The 19,773-nt window shown below is 46.3% G+C and overlaps 1 protein-coding gene across 8 annotated transcripts in view; it reads left to right on the top strand.

The window, feature by feature from the left end:
- Positions 1–17,533, top strand: part of SEC31A (SEC31 homolog A, COPII coat complex component) — a 32,752-nt gene extending 15,219 nt beyond the window's left edge. The window contains exons 17-29 of one of the 8 annotated variants that reach the window (XM_065736650.1): positions 878–1,004; positions 1,610–1,755; positions 3,124–3,297; positions 3,696–3,869; positions 5,944–6,036; positions 6,533–6,662; positions 7,227–7,577; positions 10,410–10,457; positions 11,601–11,659; positions 13,509–13,772; positions 13,910–14,029; positions 16,396–16,467; positions 16,823–17,533. In XM_065736650.1, coding sequence (XP_065592722.1) covers positions 878–1,004; positions 1,610–1,755; positions 3,124–3,297; positions 3,696–3,869; positions 5,944–6,036; positions 6,533–6,662; positions 7,227–7,577; positions 10,410–10,457; positions 11,601–11,659; positions 13,509–13,772; positions 13,910–14,029; positions 16,396–16,467; positions 16,823–17,002 — 1,938 coding nt within the window. In that variant the 3' untranslated portion in view covers positions 17,003–17,533. Of the gene's footprint in view, positions 1–877; positions 1,005–1,609; positions 1,756–3,123; positions 3,298–3,695; positions 3,870–5,943; positions 6,037–6,532; positions 6,663–7,226; positions 7,578–9,867; positions 9,949–10,409; positions 10,458–11,600; positions 11,660–13,508; positions 13,773–13,909; positions 14,030–16,395; positions 16,468–16,822 lie in introns of those variants that run through there. The other 7 variants (XM_065736651.1, XM_065736655.1, XM_065736653.1 and 4 more) reach the window with 7 other exon arrangements.
- The last annotated feature ends 2,240 nt before the right edge of the window (positions 17,534–19,773 follow it).

Below are 19,773 nucleotides of genomic sequence, written 5' to 3' on the forward strand. Positions count from 1 at the left end.
TGTCCTAAACTAAAGACAACTCTGTATGTGGTGGTGGATATGTTCTTTACTGCAGTTCATCCTTTTTCATGGCGAGTATAACAGTTGTCTGTGCTAAGAAGTAAGTGTTGACCTTGTAGTTATGACCTTATAGTTGTTGTTCAGGTGTTTGTTTCTTTTCTGGTCCCAAATGGCATGCCTGCTGTTTGTTCAGCTGTTTCTGAGCTGAAACTCTTGGCGTGACAAGGGCTTTGTTCACTGAGTAGCAGCACAGCTGCCGAGTCTGCCTTCTGTGAGAAGCAGCATCACTGGAAGCAAAGTTTTTGATGAAAGAACCTGGAATTTCACTTTTGGGGAAGTATGAAGAGACAGCCCGAGTGCATATGTGAAGGCTTGGGTGTACTAGAGCCAGTCTGGAGATATTGCTAATAATTTGTTTCTTGCTTTGATTTGAGCAGGGGTTTCAGCTGCCTCACACTTGAGGCCAAGAGCTTAAAGCTGAATAAAAGAGTAAATTTGACAAACAAATGCTTCTTGCTGGGCATCGTGTAGAAGGTTTATGGCTCTAATACTTGGTGTAAGTCATCTTCATCTACAAAAACAGTGCTGAGGGAAGGCCATCTGCAGCAGTCCCAGCTTGCAGTTATTTGTATTCAGTTGCACATTTTATAGCAAGAGTAATTGCCCTGTGTTGTTCAAGTTTGTTCTGTGACTCTCAGTGAACCCTTTTGAATGCAGAGTTGAGTATTGTGGAGCTTTTAAATTGCAGTACTGTATGTGCCACAACCCTGGATGCAGTGGGAATGAGTATGCTTGCATTACACTTGAATATTTAGATTATGCTGTATTGAAAGAAGTCCTACCAAGATCTTAACTGTGGTCTGTTCTTCTGCTCCAGCTCATCACAGCAGTCGTAACAAAGAACTGGAAGGAGATCGTGCAGTCTTGTGATCTGCAGAATTGGAGAGAGGCTTTGGCTGCTGTGCTCACTTATGCCAGGCCAGATGAGTTTGCAGCCCTCTGTGGTAAGGACACATTACAGACTGGATGATGATATTTACCCTGCCTAGTGCAAAACTGTGCATTTCCACTGTCGTCCTTCAGGTTATAATGCCTTACTAGCTTTGATGGGTCATATAGTTCTTCAGTACTGTTGCAGAGGAGGAGAGCAACCTCTGGAGCATTGCTTTTCCTGTGTGCTATCTGGTTTTCTGCGCACAGGGGATGCCTTTGAGCAGGCAGATGTTGGTGTGACAGATGTCTCAGCCAAGGGAGCAGTCTCATGCAGCACTTCTGCATGAAGTGCATGTGGAAAATTTTTAGAAAAGCTCTTCACACTTTACCAACAGCTTTTTTATTTCGGAGGAGGTGCCATCTTTACCAGGCACTGATCAGTTAGCACGCCTGCCCTCCTGTGTGTGCTGTGCACTAGTTTGATCCTTAGGAAAGTCTTACTGCCAATAGCAGTGTGAATGAGGTGATCAGTGTTGGAAGCTGGAGTGTGTCCTTGCTGATGGAGCCCAGAGGCAGTATCTCTTTTCACTGTGCTGAGCAGAGAAGCACCGAGTGTTGGGAGCTTTCCCCTGCAGCGTGGTTAACCAGCATTGTTTTTGACTTGTGTTTTCTTTAGATCTGCTGGGTAACAGGCTGGAGAGTGAGGGGGACAGCCTGCTGCAGACACAGGCTTGTCTCTGCTATATTTGTGCCGGCAATGTGGAAAAGCTTGTTGCCTGTTGGAGCAAAGTTCAGGATGGAAACAGCCCCTTGTCTCTTCAGGTCAGTATTTGTGCGAAGAAAGATGTAGGAAGTAGTGCACGGGGATCGTATAGTGCTTAAATCAAATGGCTGAGCATAGAACTTGGTTCATAGCATCATACCAGATGGAAAAGACCTCAGAGATGATCTAGTCCAACTCCAACCCATCCCTGCCATGCCCAGTAGCCACATCCCTCAGTGCCACATCTCCAGGGATGGTGACTTTGTCACCTCCCTGGAGGCAGTAGCTGTGTGTATATCAAGATGCAAACATTCTGATTCTGGAATGAGTACTTTTAGCAGAAATAACTTGTAATAGGATATCAGAAAGTGTATTGTAAAACAAAATAGCCCCAGGGTCTGCTCTGTTGTTGGTGGTCATGCTAATATACTTCCTGTGTAAGAGGCCCATAGGTAGCTAGCTGTAGGGCTTGGTGTTTTTGTAAAGAAGCGACTTTGAATGCTCACATATTTTGTGGTAGATGCACTCCTGGACGTTTCTGCTTTTGGAATAGATTGCTTAGACATTACGGAGGGGAAATCTAATAAATGATTTAAGTGGAGAGAGAAGCTGTGGGAGGGTTTGTATGAGTGTTTTCTCCAGGGGTTTACATGTATGAGATTTGGTTTCCGGCAGTGAAAGATCGCATATAGCAAATATCTTGGGAGAATAGGAGGATTGATGACAGTGAGATAAAGCAATTCTTGAATAATTTATTTTATGGTATAATCTTAGTTTCTTCCATCTATTTGAGGGCCTTTGAAGGACAGGTTTTTGAGAGAACTCAAAGTAATGCTACCTGACCATACTGTAATTCTCTATTTTTAGAAAATTGAAGGGAATGGAATAATTTGAATTTTACTTGATTTTTTTTCTCCACTTGGAACTTTTTGAAAGTCTTAGCCATCTCTTGAGCATGATGGCTTTGTTAGACACTTCTCTTCCAATTTGCTTGCTAATTGTGTTGTTCTGCAGCCTCAGACAGCACAGTTGAGTAATAGTCCTAATTGGTCTACCTGTTAATTATGAAATTCCTGACAGTCCCAGCAGCTGGTGGGTTTTGTGATGATTTTTTCCGTTTTTGACATACTACTTTGCTGGGGAAAAACACGGTAATATGATAATGTATTACTAAAGAGTCAGCATACACTCCTTATTAGTGAAGTATTGTTGAAATCCTGCATGGTGCACTCCTTTAAATCTGTTACCATAAGTGTTTGAATGTTAATGTTGGTAAATGAATGTTTGCAGTATCTTCTAATGTAATGCAGAAGCTTGGGCTTCTCAGTGAAGGAGAGAGGTCCTGAAGGGCTACTGAGGAACAGCTTAGCTGGGGCCTCCTGCCCCCTGTTCTTATTTCCCTGTTTTCTTTGACCTGTTCTTCTCAGGATTTAATAGAAAAAGTGGTGATCCTGCGCAAGGCTGTACAGCTCACCCAGGCCGTAGACCCTAACGCTGTGGGGGCCCTTTTGGCTGAGAAGATGAGCCAGTATGCCAACCTCCTGGCTGCTCAGGGCAGCATCGCTTCAGCTCTGACTTTCCTGCCTGCAAACACTGACCAGGTACGTGGCCTTCAGGCTTGGTACTCCCTCTCTCTGTTAATAGGCCCACTTTAAGCAAAGATTTCTGTGTAGTGCAGTTAACCTGTAAAGCTACCATTGGAAAAGCCCCTCAGAATGTGCTGGTGCCTCTTTTCCCCCTTGGGGTGTTAACCTTGCTCAACTGGCAATAGTACAAGTACACGACCATGTTCTACCTTTTAGTTTCTCAGGGTTGTCATTGCAGAAAGTGTCTGCTGACAAGGTTGTTGTTGCTGTTGTAAGCCAGCCATGTTTCTCCTGCAGGGAAGACTTACTCCAGTCAAATAAAGCAGATCAGGCTTCTGAAGTAACACAGTTTGTTGATGTGTGGCTGGTCAGTTGCTTGCTGGGATGCAGCGAGTTTGCTGTCTCTTTTGCAGCCAAACATCGTGCTATTACGTGACAGGCTTTGCAGAGCCCAAGGGGAGCTGCCAGCAGGACAGGAGGCCATCAAGGCACCATACGAGAGACAGCCTCTGCCCAAAGATCGAGCTGGCCCTGTGGCAGGACAGGTGCCAGGGCCTCAGGCTTCAGCACAGCAGTACTACCAACAGGTAAATGGATTTTGGCATTCAGTGCAAGACATCACACTTGGGTTCTGGCAAATGATGACAAGAGCACTTTGTTTTCCTTTCTCTTGGTCCAAGCTGGGGCTGTAAGATGTACCCACCAAACGCCTTATGGGGATAATCATTTGTGCTTCTCTTCAATCAGTAGAGATTATTTGTTCCTTGTCTGGAAACATCTCTTACACCTTGCCAAGCAGCCTGTGTTTGAAGATTGGGTTGAAAGCCTTTCAGCAAACAGTAAGCGTAGCATAGGCTGCATGGCTAGTGAGTGGGGCAATTGCAGGACAGGGCTGGGCATGAGCTGTACCAGAGGAGAGAGACCTGGTGAGTATGGGAATAAGGAAGCTGTGCAGAGAGAGAGGAGAGAACCAAGTAGAAAAGAGGCAGATGCTCTTTTTTTAGCTCCAGGCTGAGGATGGTGTTCCACCAGGCTACTAGGCAGAATATCAGCCATTGCCAGAGTGCAGTGCAGTGGACAATTCATTCTGGCTGTGTGTATGCTGGAAGAACCTCAGCACAGTGGTGGAGCAAGCTGGCTTTTCCATGCAGGAGAGCTCTGGACTGGGCTCTTCTGAGAGCAGAACTGCATTGGAGGTCTCCCAGTGCTGCCATTCAAGCACTGCCTGTCAGAAAAATGGGACCAGGATGGAAGAAGGGCTGAACAGGGTGATGTGAAGCTGAGTTTTGCTATCTTCCTCTTTATGTTGACGGTTGTGGGTCCCTTTGCCTCTCTTTGAGGCTGTTAACAAGGCAGCTTCAGAAGGGACAGAGCCTTCAACTCTTTTGTGCAGTATTATCCTGATAATGCAATTGCATCTGGTTTTGATTGCATCACTGCTGCTAATTAATTTAGCTGTTTTTTCCTGTGTGTCTGACCTTCCTTCTTGTAACAAGTAAGATTCTGTTTCTCATTTGACTGTGCAAAACAGTGCATTTCCTCTAGATGGCGTGAGCTTAGCAGTGATTTTCAAAACACTGTTCCCATTTCTCCTATGACCTCAGAAAAGCTATGATTTAAGAAAGCCCTGCAGGTGATTAAAAGCCAGGAGTATCATAAGCCCCAGGAGCACACTGTGAGTGAGTTGCTCTCAACACTTTTGGTTTCCCAAGGAGCTCGTGCCCTGCTCAAGCTACAGCAGGGACTTCAAGCTGGTAGAGCCATGTCAGGAAGGTGCCCAGTGGCACTTCGGTGAACCAGAACAGAAAGAAATGACATTCAAGTCTTATCCTCTTTTTTTTTTTTTTTTTTGCTTTTAAGAAAGCAGATACATTCACTTGCTACATTTTGAAGGAGCATTTTCTTAATTATTGTCCCAGATAGGAACATGCCTTTAGTGTTCAGTTTCCTTTTGGCATATGATTTCACACTGCTTTTCATCTGGAAAATAATAATAAATGATAGGGAGTAGACAAACCTTTCAGATAACTTCAGTGATAAAAACTTGATGCAGACCTTCACAGCAGCTGTTGTACTGCTGATGGCAACATTAGCACAGAGTTTAAATACACACCAGAGTTGTCTGAGCTTTCCTATACTCAGGAAGGAGGGGCATTAAGGTGAATCTTTGCGCCTTTGCACGAGCTTAGTTCAGATTTTAACTTTTTAGTGCATCTGAAGCTTGATGTGAGTTGCGTTGTGTGAATATGTTTGAATTTAACCCAGGACTTGTGATTTCTAGCAGCAATTAGTGATGCTCAGTGCCATGCAGTATCCTGAAGGGGACTTCTGCAATAGCAAACTGTGATAACATTACTCCTATGAAGCCCTTTTTGTGGCCAGTCTGGCTTGCTGGCACGTGTAACACTGCACTCACTTCACAGGCTGTTGTAGCTGCCTCTTCTGTGTGCTTAACCCTCACTCTGTGATTCACTTCAGTGCACAGTGATTTTGGCTGTCTTGAATGCACTTTTCTTCCTGTGATTTTTTTTTTTTGCTGTTTTGGAGGTGCCAGCATGCAAACCTTTCTCTGTTCACTTCTTTGCATCTCGTTTTGTGAAATCCTCTAGACTTTTTTTATTGCTCTATTTTCCATGATTGGTATTTCTTTGTTCGATTCAGGTTAGAATTGCCCCTACTGTCACTACCTGGAGTAACAAAACTCCCACTGCCCTTCCCAGCCATCCTCCTGCAGGCTGTCCCTCTGACACACAGGTATAACCTTCGTTATTCCTCTCTGAGCCCTTGCTCCACCCTGATAAGTCCCCCTAGTGCTTTGTCTGCACATGACCCAGTCTGATTATGGATAGGTGGAAGGAGCAGCAGCTTCCACATGTATTCAGGTTTTGCTCCTCTGCATCCTTTGTTGGTTTTTTTTAATGTATTTTTCACCTTTGCCAAAACAATTGGCTCTGGAAAGCTTTGCGTGGGAGCTCAATGTGACCTCAGCCCAGTCCTTGGGATACTTCAAATTTCAAGCATGATATTTTTCCTTCCCCTCTTTCCCTTGGAAATCAGAAGCATCAGAGTTAATACTTAGTCCTTTAAAGGTGCTTGCCCCTGTGCTGCTGGTGGCTCTAACAAGAAAGGTAGCTTCCGGCCTCGAAGTGCCAACTGATCATTTTGTTGTGGGTCTGCACTGTGGTGTTATGTTACCATCACCAACGAAATCCTGTTTCCCCCTACTCTTTCCTGCTATCTTTTTTCACAGGGAGACAAGCCACCTCCTCCAGGCTTTATCATGCCAGGTGCTGTTAACCCCAGTGCACCGCCACAGCAAGCCACATCTCCAAGCTACAGCATGTACTCTCAAGCAGGCACCCGGCCAACGTACCCACAGAGTGAGTAGCTGCATCTCCCCTTCCTTCCACCCTGCTGGAGCAGCCGAGTGGTAATGGGGTGCCCCCATTTTAATATCAGCCCCTTCATTGGGGTTAGAGGGATTCCAAGCCAGTCCAACGCTCCTGAAACAACATCTGAGGACCTCCGCTTCTTTGTGGGGCCCATACTTAGGCACTCTGTCAGATGATGGCTTCTCTGCTGAGGTATCTATAGACAGCTCTTAAGCTTGCTCCTTGGCCACCAGCCCTCCCATAGGTGTACTGGGGTCAGAGACCCGGGGATGGGTCTTAAAAAAGCAGCACTGGGTTCCCCAAGAGGGATCCACCCCCATCTGCCTGTGGCTGGGACACCCTTACTGACGTTCCAGGGGATGAGGACCTTCTGGCTCCCTGCTCCCTAAAGCATGCTGAGGTTTTATGCAGTGGTTCTCAGGTGACTGACAGTGTTCTGGGAGCTTGGGATGATGTTGTGCAGGTAAGTGGTTTGAGGGGAAGGGGCAAGAAGGAAGCTTGTTCACGTGATCTGAACTTACTGACTGAATTTCTTCTTCTTTCCATTTGTAGTGTATCAGGCCACACAGCAGTACTCTTTTGGAACGGGGGAAGCAGCTCTCTATCAGCCCCAGCAGCCTCTTGCTGCCCCTGCTTCAGCCTCTTACCCAAGCCCTGCCTCTAACACCAACCCTCCCCACCTGCCTGCTGCCCACCCTGTGCCCTCCCAGCTGTACCCTGGGCAGCCTCAGCCCTCCCCAACGAACCTGAATCCTGCCTCTTCCTTCCCTCTTCCTCCTTCTGGTGCATCCTTTCAGCATGGCAGGCCAGGACTTCCAGCAACTTCTGTGGCTTATGCATTACCGACTGGACCAACAGGTACTCTGCCTGCAGCCAGTGACCTTCCTGCATCCCAGAGAACAGGTCTGCGCTTGGAAGGGGAGGGGCAGGCGTGGGGGGTAGAGGGTTTGGCTCGATATCTCACTTCAAACTCACTTATTACTTGTGCATGCTTCGTGGTGAATGCTCTGTGTGAAGTTTGCTTGGGCCAACTCAAGGCACTTCTAAATCAGTTGCCTGCGCACAGCTTTTGGTTTGCCCCAGGCACAATGCTGCGGCATCGCCTTGTTGTGGGGCTGTCACGTGCAGTGGATGTATGGTGGCACAGTGATGATCTGGTGAGGCTGGCACCAATACCTGCTGTGTGGCTGCAGAGCAAAACAAGTACGTCATCGTGTCCCCACTTTGCGAACAACCGGACAAGCTCAGGATTGGCAGCATATTTAATTCAGATTGCATTTGCTGTGGCTTCGGCTCACTTCAACCATTTCTTTCCCTAGTCACTTAGTGCAGTGGGTTTTAGTGTAGCTGCGTATGCCTTAAAAGGTAATCAGAAGTGATTTAGAAGTGCTTTTACGTGGCCTCTTTCCTGAATGCTAATCAGGAGCATGTGTGTGGCTGGCCCCTAGGAGCATGTTTGAGCAGGTGTGGTGAGAGCATGCACCCAGCTGAGGACCAATGCCTGCTGGTGGCACCTGGGACTGCCTGAGTGTATGTGTGCTTGCTGGGGGCTAACAAAGCTGCGTCCTGGCTGGCAGCTTGTGAAGCAGCAGCTTTGCATGTGTCAGTCTGTGCAGGTGGCAGGAGCAGTCCTTTCCTAAACATGCTTCACATCCAGGTGGAGAGTCGAGGAGTAGGTCTGTGAGCAGAGGGAACACTAGGCAGCATCTGAGAGGTGTCTTGAGGGATGCTGTTAGGCCCTAGGGAGCCCTGTGGTGATGCAGTGCAGAAACTGGGGAGAAAAAAGTCTTTTGCTCTGTCAAGAAACAAAGAGGACCATTATGGGGCAGCTGTAGTGGGGGGAGAAGAGGCCTTTTACTCCATCCTACAGCCAGACATCTTGTCTTATTCTTGGAGTTACTGTACTGGGACCTCACCTGACCCCATGTTGCAAGACGTGGCTGATTTGTGACTCTAACTCAGCAGGATTATTAAAATGGGTAGAATTGTTGGAAAGGGATCCAGGCCTTGGAGGTGGAGCAGCATTGTTATGCAGGCAGCATTGCTTCTGTACCTCCAAACAAAGGCAAGGAGCAAGAAAATCATTTTCTTATCCATTTTACTACTGCGTTTGCATCACTGGCAGGCACCTCAGAGATCACTGCATTTCTTGGGTGAAGAGTGAAGTGCTGTAATCCATATGGTGTGCTCAAGCAGTTCTGCATTCTGAGTGATAGAAGCTATGGGCATTAACGTGCAATTCACATAGACTGTGACCTAACACATCTTCCTTGGGTTGTTTTAATGGAAGGGGAATGGAGGTAGCCTTATCAGCATTGCCTTGCCAGATTGCCTTTCAATCTTAAAGGCTGTCTGTGCTGTGCTTTTTATAATATTTCTAGGAATTTCCAGCACTGTTTTCATTTCTCTAGTGAGAGGGCAACCAAGTGTCAGACCTTCAGGAACCAAATTCTGGCATCAGTTTTCTGCTGGCAGATGCCCTACTTGGGCTGAACAGTGGAGGGGATTACAGGGCACTGTGAGGTGCACTGGACCGGTGGCTGCTGCCTGCAGCTGGATAAAATAAAGAAAAGTGAGGTGTATCCTAAGATCTGATTGTTATTATTTCTTTTTTAAAGATGATCCCTTTCAAGAAACGTGTAAGTTGGAGAAAAAAACCTAGTAGCTGCATTGCTTAGTGGAAGGAGCCTTTGTGTGAGATCCCCCAGAAGTGCAGAAATCTGTAGCTAGAAGTAAATCCACGGTTGTGGCTATTCTGGTGCAGAGTGTGGAGCTGAGTTATAGTATAAACTGACACAGGAACGTGATGTCTCACTTTGCAAATGTGTTTGGTTAAGGGGAGAGAGGGACAGTGTGAAATGTGGAGTCTTAATAGTACCTGGCCTTTGAGCTGCCTTGGGTTTAGAGATGCACTTGTAAAAGAAATGGTTCTGTAACAGTCTTCTCTCCTTTTTTGCAAGTATATGTAGCCACAGTGTATTAAGCCATGCTTGCAGTCAGCAACAGCCCTTGTTGATTTTCATTTTCAACTTGTCTCTCTTTGAATCCTGCTTTGAAGGGAGTTGGAATCTTCAGGGTCTTGCATCCTTTTTGGAGTTGCAATAGAGAAGCTGTGAGCTATAAACACATCAGTCTGGTCTCAGAGACAGTTGTTTAACCCTGATGTTTCTCTTCTCTTTGCAATGGTAAACAGTGTAGTGGTTGTATTCTGCCATTTGGGTTTGTTGTCCTTCCACATGGGATCGAAGTGACTTCTTGCCATGCTAGATGCAGGTAAGAGCCTCGACTCTGGCAAATGATTGGCATCCATCTTGAGATCAAGTCCTTAAAACATCTGAAGAGCTTTCTGGAATGATGAAACAATGGTGAGAAGAGCGTTGCTAGGAGTAATGGTCTGCCAGTTGTGCTGGTGGTTAGGAATAGAAAATGAATGCTGGAAGAGATAAGAGAGTGGGCCAGGACTCCTCAGTGTTTATTCAAAGCAAGAAGTACTGATTTACTGCATGGGAAGAGAAACAGGGTTGTCTGGGGAGAAGGCAGACAGAAACAATTTCACAGGGTGGGTTGGACAAATGACTCCTGTCTCTCAGCTGGCATTTTAATTAGGTTAGGCATTTTTCATCTGACTCTTCACAGTTACTGAGCTAAAGTGTGAATGTAAAGCTCTAGGCAGAAATGCTTTATTATTTTTTAGGGAAAACCTTTTTTTTTTAGTTCTTTGCTTTTTATCTGCAGAAAACCTACCCGCTCAAGACCAGGCCTCTCCCTTGGCAGGTGAACTAGGTACCTCCTCAGCTGAAAATGATTACAGCCACTGCCTGAAATTAATTGAACAGACATCAGTAATGCATGTGCTCCTCAGAGAACATCAAGTCCAATGCTGTTTTCTGATTAGACTTTAATCAAATCAAATTAACAGTTCCTTAATTAAAACCAATAACAACAAATCTGGAGTTTTTAACCACAGAAACAAATGGTGTTGTGCTTTTTTTATTTCCCAACAAATTATTCCAGGAAACTATCAGCAGTGTGTGAGGCTTTCTAATGTGTTCCACTGTCAGCACTGCAGAAGATGGACTTCCTGTATCAGAAATACTCTGGGAAGGGATTTTCTGGATAGGGAGGAGCAGAGGCTTAGGGGCGATGGCAGTGCTTTCCATTTGTTCACAAGAAGCCAGATGTGAAAGGGGCTTAATTTGTTTTGCATTTACCCCATCAGTGTGCTCTGGATGTGAAACTTGTTTAACAAAAACTCGGGAGAAAATGAAATTTCAGGCCACTCGAGCAAATTCTGCAGTGACGTTACGCTCTGCTGTCTGAGGTGAATTGATCATTTGCTAAGTGAAAAACACTGTGGTGAAAAAGTCCATTGAGCAGGGATTTGGTTTCAGCTTTTTGTGGCTTTGTGCAATAAATCCTGATTGCTTGGCAAGGCCGCGGTAACACTGACAGAAAATGTCAGCTCTGGGGTGAGATAGGAACCATTTCTAATGCACTAATGTGAGCTTTGGTGTACAGATCTTGCAGGTGGATCTTCCAGGTGGCTGGGTGAATCTGCCTTGTCGTTGAAGGCTCCTCTTGCCTATTCTGGCTCCTCTTTCCATTTAGTTCTGATGGGGAATGTGTATAGGGAAAAAAGTGCTCATTCCTAATGTTGTATGGGTAGGAGAAACCTTTATTGGGTAACTGTGAAGTTATCTCAACATATGCAGTCTGAGCTATGTTTTGGCCATGGTAGGCAACTGCCTGCCTTTTTACAGGGCCCATCTGTTTCAAGTAGTTATTCTGCAAAAGATATGCCAGTTAGGAGAACAGGAAAAAAAAAAGGAAAAAGTCTCTACCATGGCAGAGAGCCAACCTGAGCTCCAAGAGGCATCACTGCCCTCCTCTGAGGGTACTCACAGTCTGTTTTTCTTTCTGTCCCAGGGCCTCAGAACGGCTGGAATGACCCTCCTGCCCTGAACAGAGCTGCCAAGAAGAAAAAGGTATTCTAGGAAGTCCTGCCTCAAACGATTGAGTGCTAACCGCTTGAAAAGCAGTAACCTAACCTGCTCTGGGGGAGCTTGTTCGCAGGAGAATGCAAAAGAGGGTTAGCTGCAAACAAAAGCCACATCTTGTGAACAGAAAATGGCCTTCATGCCTTTCCAGCGTACATTATCTCTCACAAAATGTTTATGCCTCTAAAGAGAATGGTGGCTTTGTCCTAGAGTTGTTGTTAATAACAACACGAATCCCTATTTGAAGGAATAAAACACTTTGGACTGTTTTCACTGCAGAAAAGCAGTTGAGTTTTGCCAGAGACAGTACTTAAGGTGAAACGATGAGGCTGTGCAAATTGTTACAGATTATTGACTACGCTGAAGCTGAAAGTGATTTGGAGCTGAAAGTGATTTGTCCTGATTAAGGGTTTGACCCTGAGAGATCTTCTAAAAGTAATGTAATTTTCCTGATAGAGATAGTGCAGTTCTGTTAAAAAAAAAAAAAAAAGATTGCAGCAGGACAAAACAACTGGGGATGCTTGGCACAGAGCAGGGTGAGCCTTTTCATCCCCTGATGCTCCACAGCAGTCAGCTTGCTCACAGTGCATTTAGGAGGCAAGTCTGGAGCGTGTCAGTTGCTTGTGGTGAGGAAGAAGAGTTGGAACTGGCAAGATAAGGTCTGGGTGAAAGTGAGGGCAGCAATATCCCGTGACCCTTGGGTTTTGGTCTCTGCTCAAAGCTAGGAAGCCACTGGGGAAGAGGGGACATTGTGTGTTCCTGGCTGCCCCCATGCTGGGACCTGTGTCCTGCAGCCACTGTGATGCCTTCAGGGCTTCAGGCTCTTGGGCAGGAGGGGTAGAGTTGTCGTGAGAACTGTGGGCTCAAAAACCCTTCTGCTGTGTGCATCGTGGCCACGGTTTCTGCCATGGCGAGGGCTTGAGGGCCAGCTGCCCTCTGCAGGAGTGATGTTTGTCCCATGGTCCTGCTGAATATTAAACAAACCTGTCAAAATTGTTTAGATGCTTATTTTGCTTACGTCCACTGCATGAGGGGGAGATTCAATTTGTAATGAAATGACTCACTACATGGGTTATTATTGTAAAAGAGAGGAACAGTCTTGCATATCAAGCCACAGTGTAATTTGCAGCCATTTCTCCCCTAAACTAATAACTTAGTGACTGGCATTTAGAAGTTTACTGTTGTGGTTCATTGCATTTGTAACTGTCATCAGTGCTGTAACAGGAGTATTTTTCTTGCTGTCCCATACCACCAGCTTAATTCTGGCATCATTCAGTCAGGGTTGCATTCAGCAGACCTCAATAGTTCATTTTTCTTCGTGCCCCTGAAGAAATGTGTGTATAGGCACGGGAGCTCTTCATTTTGTTTGGATTTTTGTCTGCCTTGTAGCAGAAGCCAACAGCTCATTTTGTTGTCTCTTCTCTCTACCAAATGTTTCCAAAATACCCCTGTGTAAAGACTGGCAGATGCTCGGGGATGAATTTGAACTGCGTTCATAATCTGTCTTAGCGCTAACGCGTTTGCCAGAAGCTTGAAAGCCTTTCAGAAGCTTTATTGGTGTGTGCTTCTAGCTGTGACCTATGTGCTGCATGGACAAAAAAGTAGCCACAAAAATCTAATCGTAATGATCAGAATGCATATAGGTGTAGGCTCTTTGTACGCAGCTACTGCCAGAGGGAAGGGGCGAGTGAAATTCCACCTTCCTCCATTGTTTCTCAACCCCAGGGGCTCAGCTCTGTGCCTGGCTGGGCTCCTAAGTGCTGTGAGCAGGGATGTGGGGAGCCGGGTGCTGCCTCTATTTGCAGCAGTGGTGTAAGAGCTGTTTGTTTTTCCCCAGGTCCCCGATAACTTCATGCCCCCGGTTCCCATCACCTCACCCATCATGAACCCACTGGCAGATCCGCAGGCACAGATGCAGCAGCAGCTTCCAGCAGCCCCAGTGGGCACACCCAGCTTCCAACCCCCACAGCTTCCTGCAGGGCAGCAGGCGCCACTGGGCCCCTATGCGCCCCAGGCTCTGGGACCGTGCGCCGTGCCTCCCACCACCTTCAAACCCAGGACAGAGGGAGCTCCTGGGGCCCCAATTGGCAATGCCATCCAGGTAATGTAACATCAATGTTGTGTGGTTTGAGTTTGTGCATTAGTAGAGCCTGGTGGCTGGTCGTGTGGCTAGGGTTAGTTAAAAAGGACTCAGAGTTGCAGGGTGGCTTGGAGAGCCTCACCTGTGCTGTTTCTTAGCACGTTCAGGCACTGCCGACAGAGAAGATAACCAAGAAGCCAATCCCAGAGGAGCATCTTATTCTGAAGACAACATTTGAAGCCCTTATCCAGAGGTGCCTGCTGTCTGCCTCTGATCCGGTAGGTCTCTGCCATGTCCCCAGAATAACCATGTGTTCAGGTGAATGCTGTGGCATCTTCAGCCACAAGCAGCGCGTAGGAACACCATGTGCACACGTGGTGTGATGATTTGTAAGCAGAGCAGGGCCCTGCTGACAAGTCCAGCTGCCCAAGGAGGAGCAGCTGGTATTAAGCCAGGTCAGAGCTGAGGATTATGTTCATCTGTGAGTATGTTCCTCGGGTTCTCATCTGTGGTTTGTGATTTCTGTTAAACTTGTTTCAAACAAAAGCAGCGGGTAGCTGAGAAGTGGAAGGCTAAGAGCTCTAACATAACCACTAAAGCTAGGCAGGAACGTCCCATAGCTTTTGCTACGTTCTGAACAAACCATCCATCTCACAGCTTCTCGTTTCTTCCTAGTAGCCAGTGAATAGCACACCAAGCCCAGATGCTGACTGTTTGGCTTGTGCACGCTGGAAGGTGGATGATATAAGATAGGATGGCAGTGGTCAGCAGCCCAGACCCACACCCCCATTTCTGCTGCTGAGAACTGAGCAATCCGAGCTCTCTGGATGTCAGAGTCAGTTGAGTATTTAGTATCACTTGTGTTGGTCTGCTGCACCTTTTCTGGTGGCTCTGTAGTTTTGACTTGCCCCTTCTTTCACTGTTGAGTCTCAGTGCAACAGTTTCGTGGTGGGCTTGCCTGCTTGTATGGAGAAACCTTTAGAGGCCATAAATGTTGCTTTGGACAGACACTGTCATGTTTAGTAGCATTTGATTGCTCAAAATCCCATTTATTTTTTTTTTAAGATTATTCTTTAGTGCAGAAGCCCTCAGACCTTTCGTTTTTAGAGTCATCCCTCTTCTCCCAGACACACTGAAGGCAAAAGTATTCACTTCACATCAGTACCCGGGGATTGCTTTTCTGCTCTGCCAACACGATTTGATTTCTTGCTTCTTAAGTCTCTCTGCTCTTAGGCAGAGCAAGCATTTCTGGCACTCAGTGCTCAGAAATGCTTCCCTGACTGCACGCATCAGATGTTGTCGGCATATATGTAGGCACCACTCCTTTATTACATGCCAAAGGGGAAAACGGGTACATGAAGAGCATTAATGCTTAGGGCTTGGATCAGAAGAGGGACTGGAGAACAAACAACTTGTACTTCTGCCTAATTTCCTGTGGCTGTATATGGAACACGCTTGATTTCTCTTTGCCTTAGCAATGACAGCTGGCTTGTGGATCTTTTCACAGGTTTTGAAACAGCTGTCTAAAGCTCATGTATCTAAGAGAGTTATGAGGCCTAAAACGCTATTTCTTACCAGCTCCTCTGGCATGCTCTTTTCCTTACCTGCCCTGCCCTTTGACAGCTGCTGAAGGTGCTTCTACATATGGCATGAGAGATCTGCATCCAGTGTTCTCATCTATGCCCTTTGCTATCCAGACAGCTTCCCCTAATTTCTGGCAGAGCAGACACACCTGAGCTAGAGCCTTCCCTTAGGCTTTGATTTTCTCTCTCTGCAATTACTTAACCCAGGGAAAATTTTCCTGTCACCAGGGAGATGGCACTATCCCAAATGAAGATGGATTGATGCATGTGTACTGATTTAGGAGTAGGCTCCAATACACTTGTGCACTGATAGGAATCATAACGCTATAATACAACCTTCTTATTTTTGCTTTTGTAATTGTAATTTAGATGCTTTGCTAGTGTGTCCTTGTTATTTTGGAGTAAAATATTTTATTTCCATAGCTGTTTGAAAAACCATGTGGATTCAAATGCTTTTCCCTAGCAGCTGCAGTGCTGTGAAATACAACGAGATGATTTTGAAGAGAGCCTTGTGTTAAAGTAATCCTAGAGACTCCAGTGGGTGGTTTATTCCACATAAACTCAGGGAAGCAGAAAGGATCTTTAAGAACAGTTTGGGTTAGGCTGTTAGTTTCTCTGTTCACAACTCCTGGCTTTACTAGTCATGCAATGAAAAACGTAGCTAGAACTTGCTGTAAATGATGACTTGCATGTGCCCTCAAGTTCTCAGTGACATCACTAGGTACTTAATTCCAGTAATATCTTCCTTCAGCTATTGCAGTGCTTTGCCAGTAAGCTATCAAAAAGACTCCTGCTCAACTTCTGTCCCACTTTGCATGTCAGCTGTACCAGTGGGTTTTGCAAATGACCCTTCAGATGTACCTTTAATGATTACAATACTACATAGGTTGCATGTGGAGAACTAAAATCCACCTGGCCTTTCCTAGCAAAATGAAGGGAGAAAAGTACAGAGGAAAAAAAGAGGAATTTTTTTTTTGTCCAAGACATTTCATGTGTTGCATGGACCTCTTTGCAATGTGATTGCTATTGCTCATCATTTCCTTTGTGTTTTTCCTTTGCAGCAAACCAAGAGGAAACTAGATGATGCAAATAAACGCCTGGAATTTCTATACGACAAACTTAGGGAACAGACAGTAAGTGTTGTTTTTACACTTTGCCTCAGTTAAGTGGCCAGTTAACTCCACCCCAAAGACATGAAGCTCACTAGGTTTTTCTGTCACCGTGGTCTCACACTGCACGTCTCCTTCCTCAGAAAATTGCAGCCATTGGGGGCTTGCAGGGCAGGGGTCGTAGTGAATCTGTCTTCTGCTTCAAGTCTGCTGTTAGCAGCTGTGCTCAGCCTGCAGCACTTCTGAAGGTTGCTGTCCTTAAGTAAAGGACCCACTTCCAGCACCTTCTCAAGAGCACAGGGTGACACTCAGGACTTCTGTTGTGATGGCACTGCTAGTTTTGCTTAACTCTGACCTGCCTCATCTGGCTTCCTCGCAGCTCTCCCCAGCCATCATTAGTGGGTTGCACAACATCGTGAAGAGCATCGAAACCCGCAACTACGTGGAAGGACTGAACATCCACATGCACATAGTCAGCACCAGCAACTTCAGCGAGACCTCCGCTTTCATGCCTGTTCTGAAAGTTGTCCTCATCCAGGCCAATAAGTTGGGTGTCTGAAGCGGCCCTGCGCTCGCTGAGCCTGTGATAGCTGCTTTTCCAAAGAAGTGCATTTCTACAGCAAACATGCAAGAGCCGGACCAAACGCTAGTCCTCACGGCACGTCGCAGTAGAGCTCTGACAAATGGCATTACGCTCCCCCTGCAAAATCCATCATTCTAGGAGGGCCTTGGAGCCCTGGTGCTTTTCTTTTCATTTTTAACCATTTTCTCATCCCCGATGGTTTGTCTACAAATAGCATATTTAATGGGGATGGCGCCCTGTATTGTCAATTTTTAGATGCATGTTATACTGTTAAACAGTGGCTTTTAATAACGGATACATGTGAATCAGACCCTGCAGCTCACTGTTCTTTAGACACCAGATTAAAGAGTCTGATCCCATCATGAGTGTAGTTGGTCTTTCATTTTATGGGACTGCTTGCAATCCCGTTGTTACAATTTACATGTCATACAGCTTAATTTTGCACTGGGACAGATGAGCAAAATAAAGGCTAATGTTGTATTTTCAATAAATGTTAATTTATTAAAACGTGTCGTGATGAAGTGCAACGTAGATGTTTTGAACTTGGGAGTACAGCGGGGCAGCTTTCTGCAGCTCCTGAGCTGTGAGGATGTGTTTATCTTTCTGTGCTGCTTGTGATAAAGCTCTATTTAATATTTACACTGAGAAACTGACATTTGAAGGAAGGGTTTTGCAGGGAGTCTGAACAGATCTGTATGCATTTATTAAAAGCTGAGAGCAGAAATAATGTGGTTTAAGCCACCTTTCCAGAGAGATTCTGTGCAGTCTGCAAACAAAGTGCCAGTTGTTTCTTGCAGTCCCTCTGAGCATGGAGTCTGTGGCCTCTGCTGTGCTGTGAGGCTGCAAGTGAGTCTTTGCTGCTTGGATCAGGTGCGTTTCTCAGCACGTGGTAGGAGCTGGCTTTAAGATTAATTTCCAACAAGTGTACAGTGGTATCACTTCATGTCTAGACCAGGAAGAACAGTTGGAGGAATTGGTCAGCTTAAAAGGAAAAAAAGAAACAGCATGCCTGTGAGAAGCAATTTTCTATTTAAAAAAATGTGAAGTCTGGGCTGTGCTGCTTTGACATTGCATACTGCAAAAAGTATTAGAAATAACAGGGCAAATCATGGCTGATTCCAGTGACTTTAAACTGATTATGAGTTACAGACTTGTCAAGCAAAGTAGCTCTGCTCCTCTGAGGAAATGGCTTAATCCTATTCCTTTTCCAGTATTCGCTGGCCTCCTAAGCTTTTATGATTGGAGAATGTGAAGCACTGAACTGGAGTTACTTTGTTTCGGGAACTTAAAAAGCCACAGGACTAATTCCCCTTAAGCGTAGGGTATAGGTTTCTTAGCAGTCCTTGAAGTAGTTTGTCTGCAGCTCTTTTTCAGAAGGGATTGGAAGTACCCTGTTTCATTCATCTGTGCTCCAAATAAATCTTTGTGAAGCCAGGTTGTCCTTTGCAACTTTGTGGCTGGATCTCCCTGCACTGCCCGAGGTCGGCACAGGGCTGCCTGCAAAAATCTGCTGCTTCTCTCCCAAGAGCAGCTGAGATTAATAGTAACAGATCACCGGTGCTACTGCCGTCTGTTCCTATCTTCAAGGAATGCCAAGCAATTAGCTGCCCATCTGATGTTATAAATGCAAATGGCCGGCTTCGTTTGCAGAAGGCAATGAAGCTCTGCCAATTTACACTGCTAAAGGAATTTGGCCCCAAATAGCCCAGTTTTAATCTCGGTGAGAAGAGATTTATGCCGGGCAATGTGGGCGGCCGCATCTCCTCCCTCCCTGCTGGGGCTGCTGGTGCTGGGCTGAGTCCTTGAGCGAGAGCCAAGGAGATGATAGATCACACACTGATAGCAGGAGCAGTCTCGATGTGCCCAGTGAGATGTGCAGAGTGTGGGACTGAGTTCCCAGCCCCAACTCCCAGCATGCCAAGCTGGGTGCCCATAGTCGCTCAGGGTCCTACAGGGCACAGGCATCTCCCCAAACACCAAGCGGGAGATATGGGTGTGCTTAATGCAACCCTTGCTCAAAAAGGAGTGTACTGACTGAGGCTCCCACAAGCTTCAGAGCTGCAAGTTGGCTAGATGTCTCATTGCAATAGTTTCCCTGGGAGTGCCTTTGGGTGGCAGCTAGGGAAAAAAAAAAAATCAGGCCAATATTGTCAACATCTTGAGTAGCAGAAGTGTGCTGGTAGGGCAGCAGCAGCACTCCAATGGCTCTGGCTGCATCCCTGTGAACTGTTCGCTGCCTTTCATTGCCACTGTCCTCTTTCTTTTTTCCAGTAGAGAATTCTAGAAGAACGTTTAAAATGTATCAGGAAAAAAAAAGAAAAAAAGGGGTGTGTGTAGGGGGGGCTTTAATTATATTCTCTCTGCTGACTGCCTCAGGAGGTGTTGTTAGTAATTAATTAGCGCAGCACCCTGTGTGCTCCGCACTAACAGCACTCAGCGGGTCTGTGTGCCACATGGCCCTGAGTAGCCAGAGGGCTCTGAGAGCATCAGCTCTACACATGCCGCTGCTCACGGCCACACAGAACGAGGGCAAACGCTGGGGATGCTGCTGTGGAGATGCACACTGAAACAGACGGCTTGGATGGGACCTCTGGAGATCCCGCAGCCCAACTCCCTGATAGAGGCGGCACAGCAAAGCGCCCATGCAGGTCTTGAGTGCCTCCAGAGCAGGAGACCCCAGAACCCCACTGGGCAGCTGTTCCAGTGCTCTGTCACCCTCACAGAAAAGTTCTTCCTCGTGTCTGTAC

This window comes from Cyrtonyx montezumae, unplaced genomic scaffold (genome assembly GCF_038088225.1).
Source record: "Cyrtonyx montezumae isolate F1298 unplaced genomic scaffold, pur_monq_1.0 scaffold_2, whole genome shotgun sequence".
NCBI classification, from domain to species: Eukaryota; Metazoa; Chordata; class Aves; order Galliformes; family Odontophoridae; genus Cyrtonyx; species Cyrtonyx montezumae.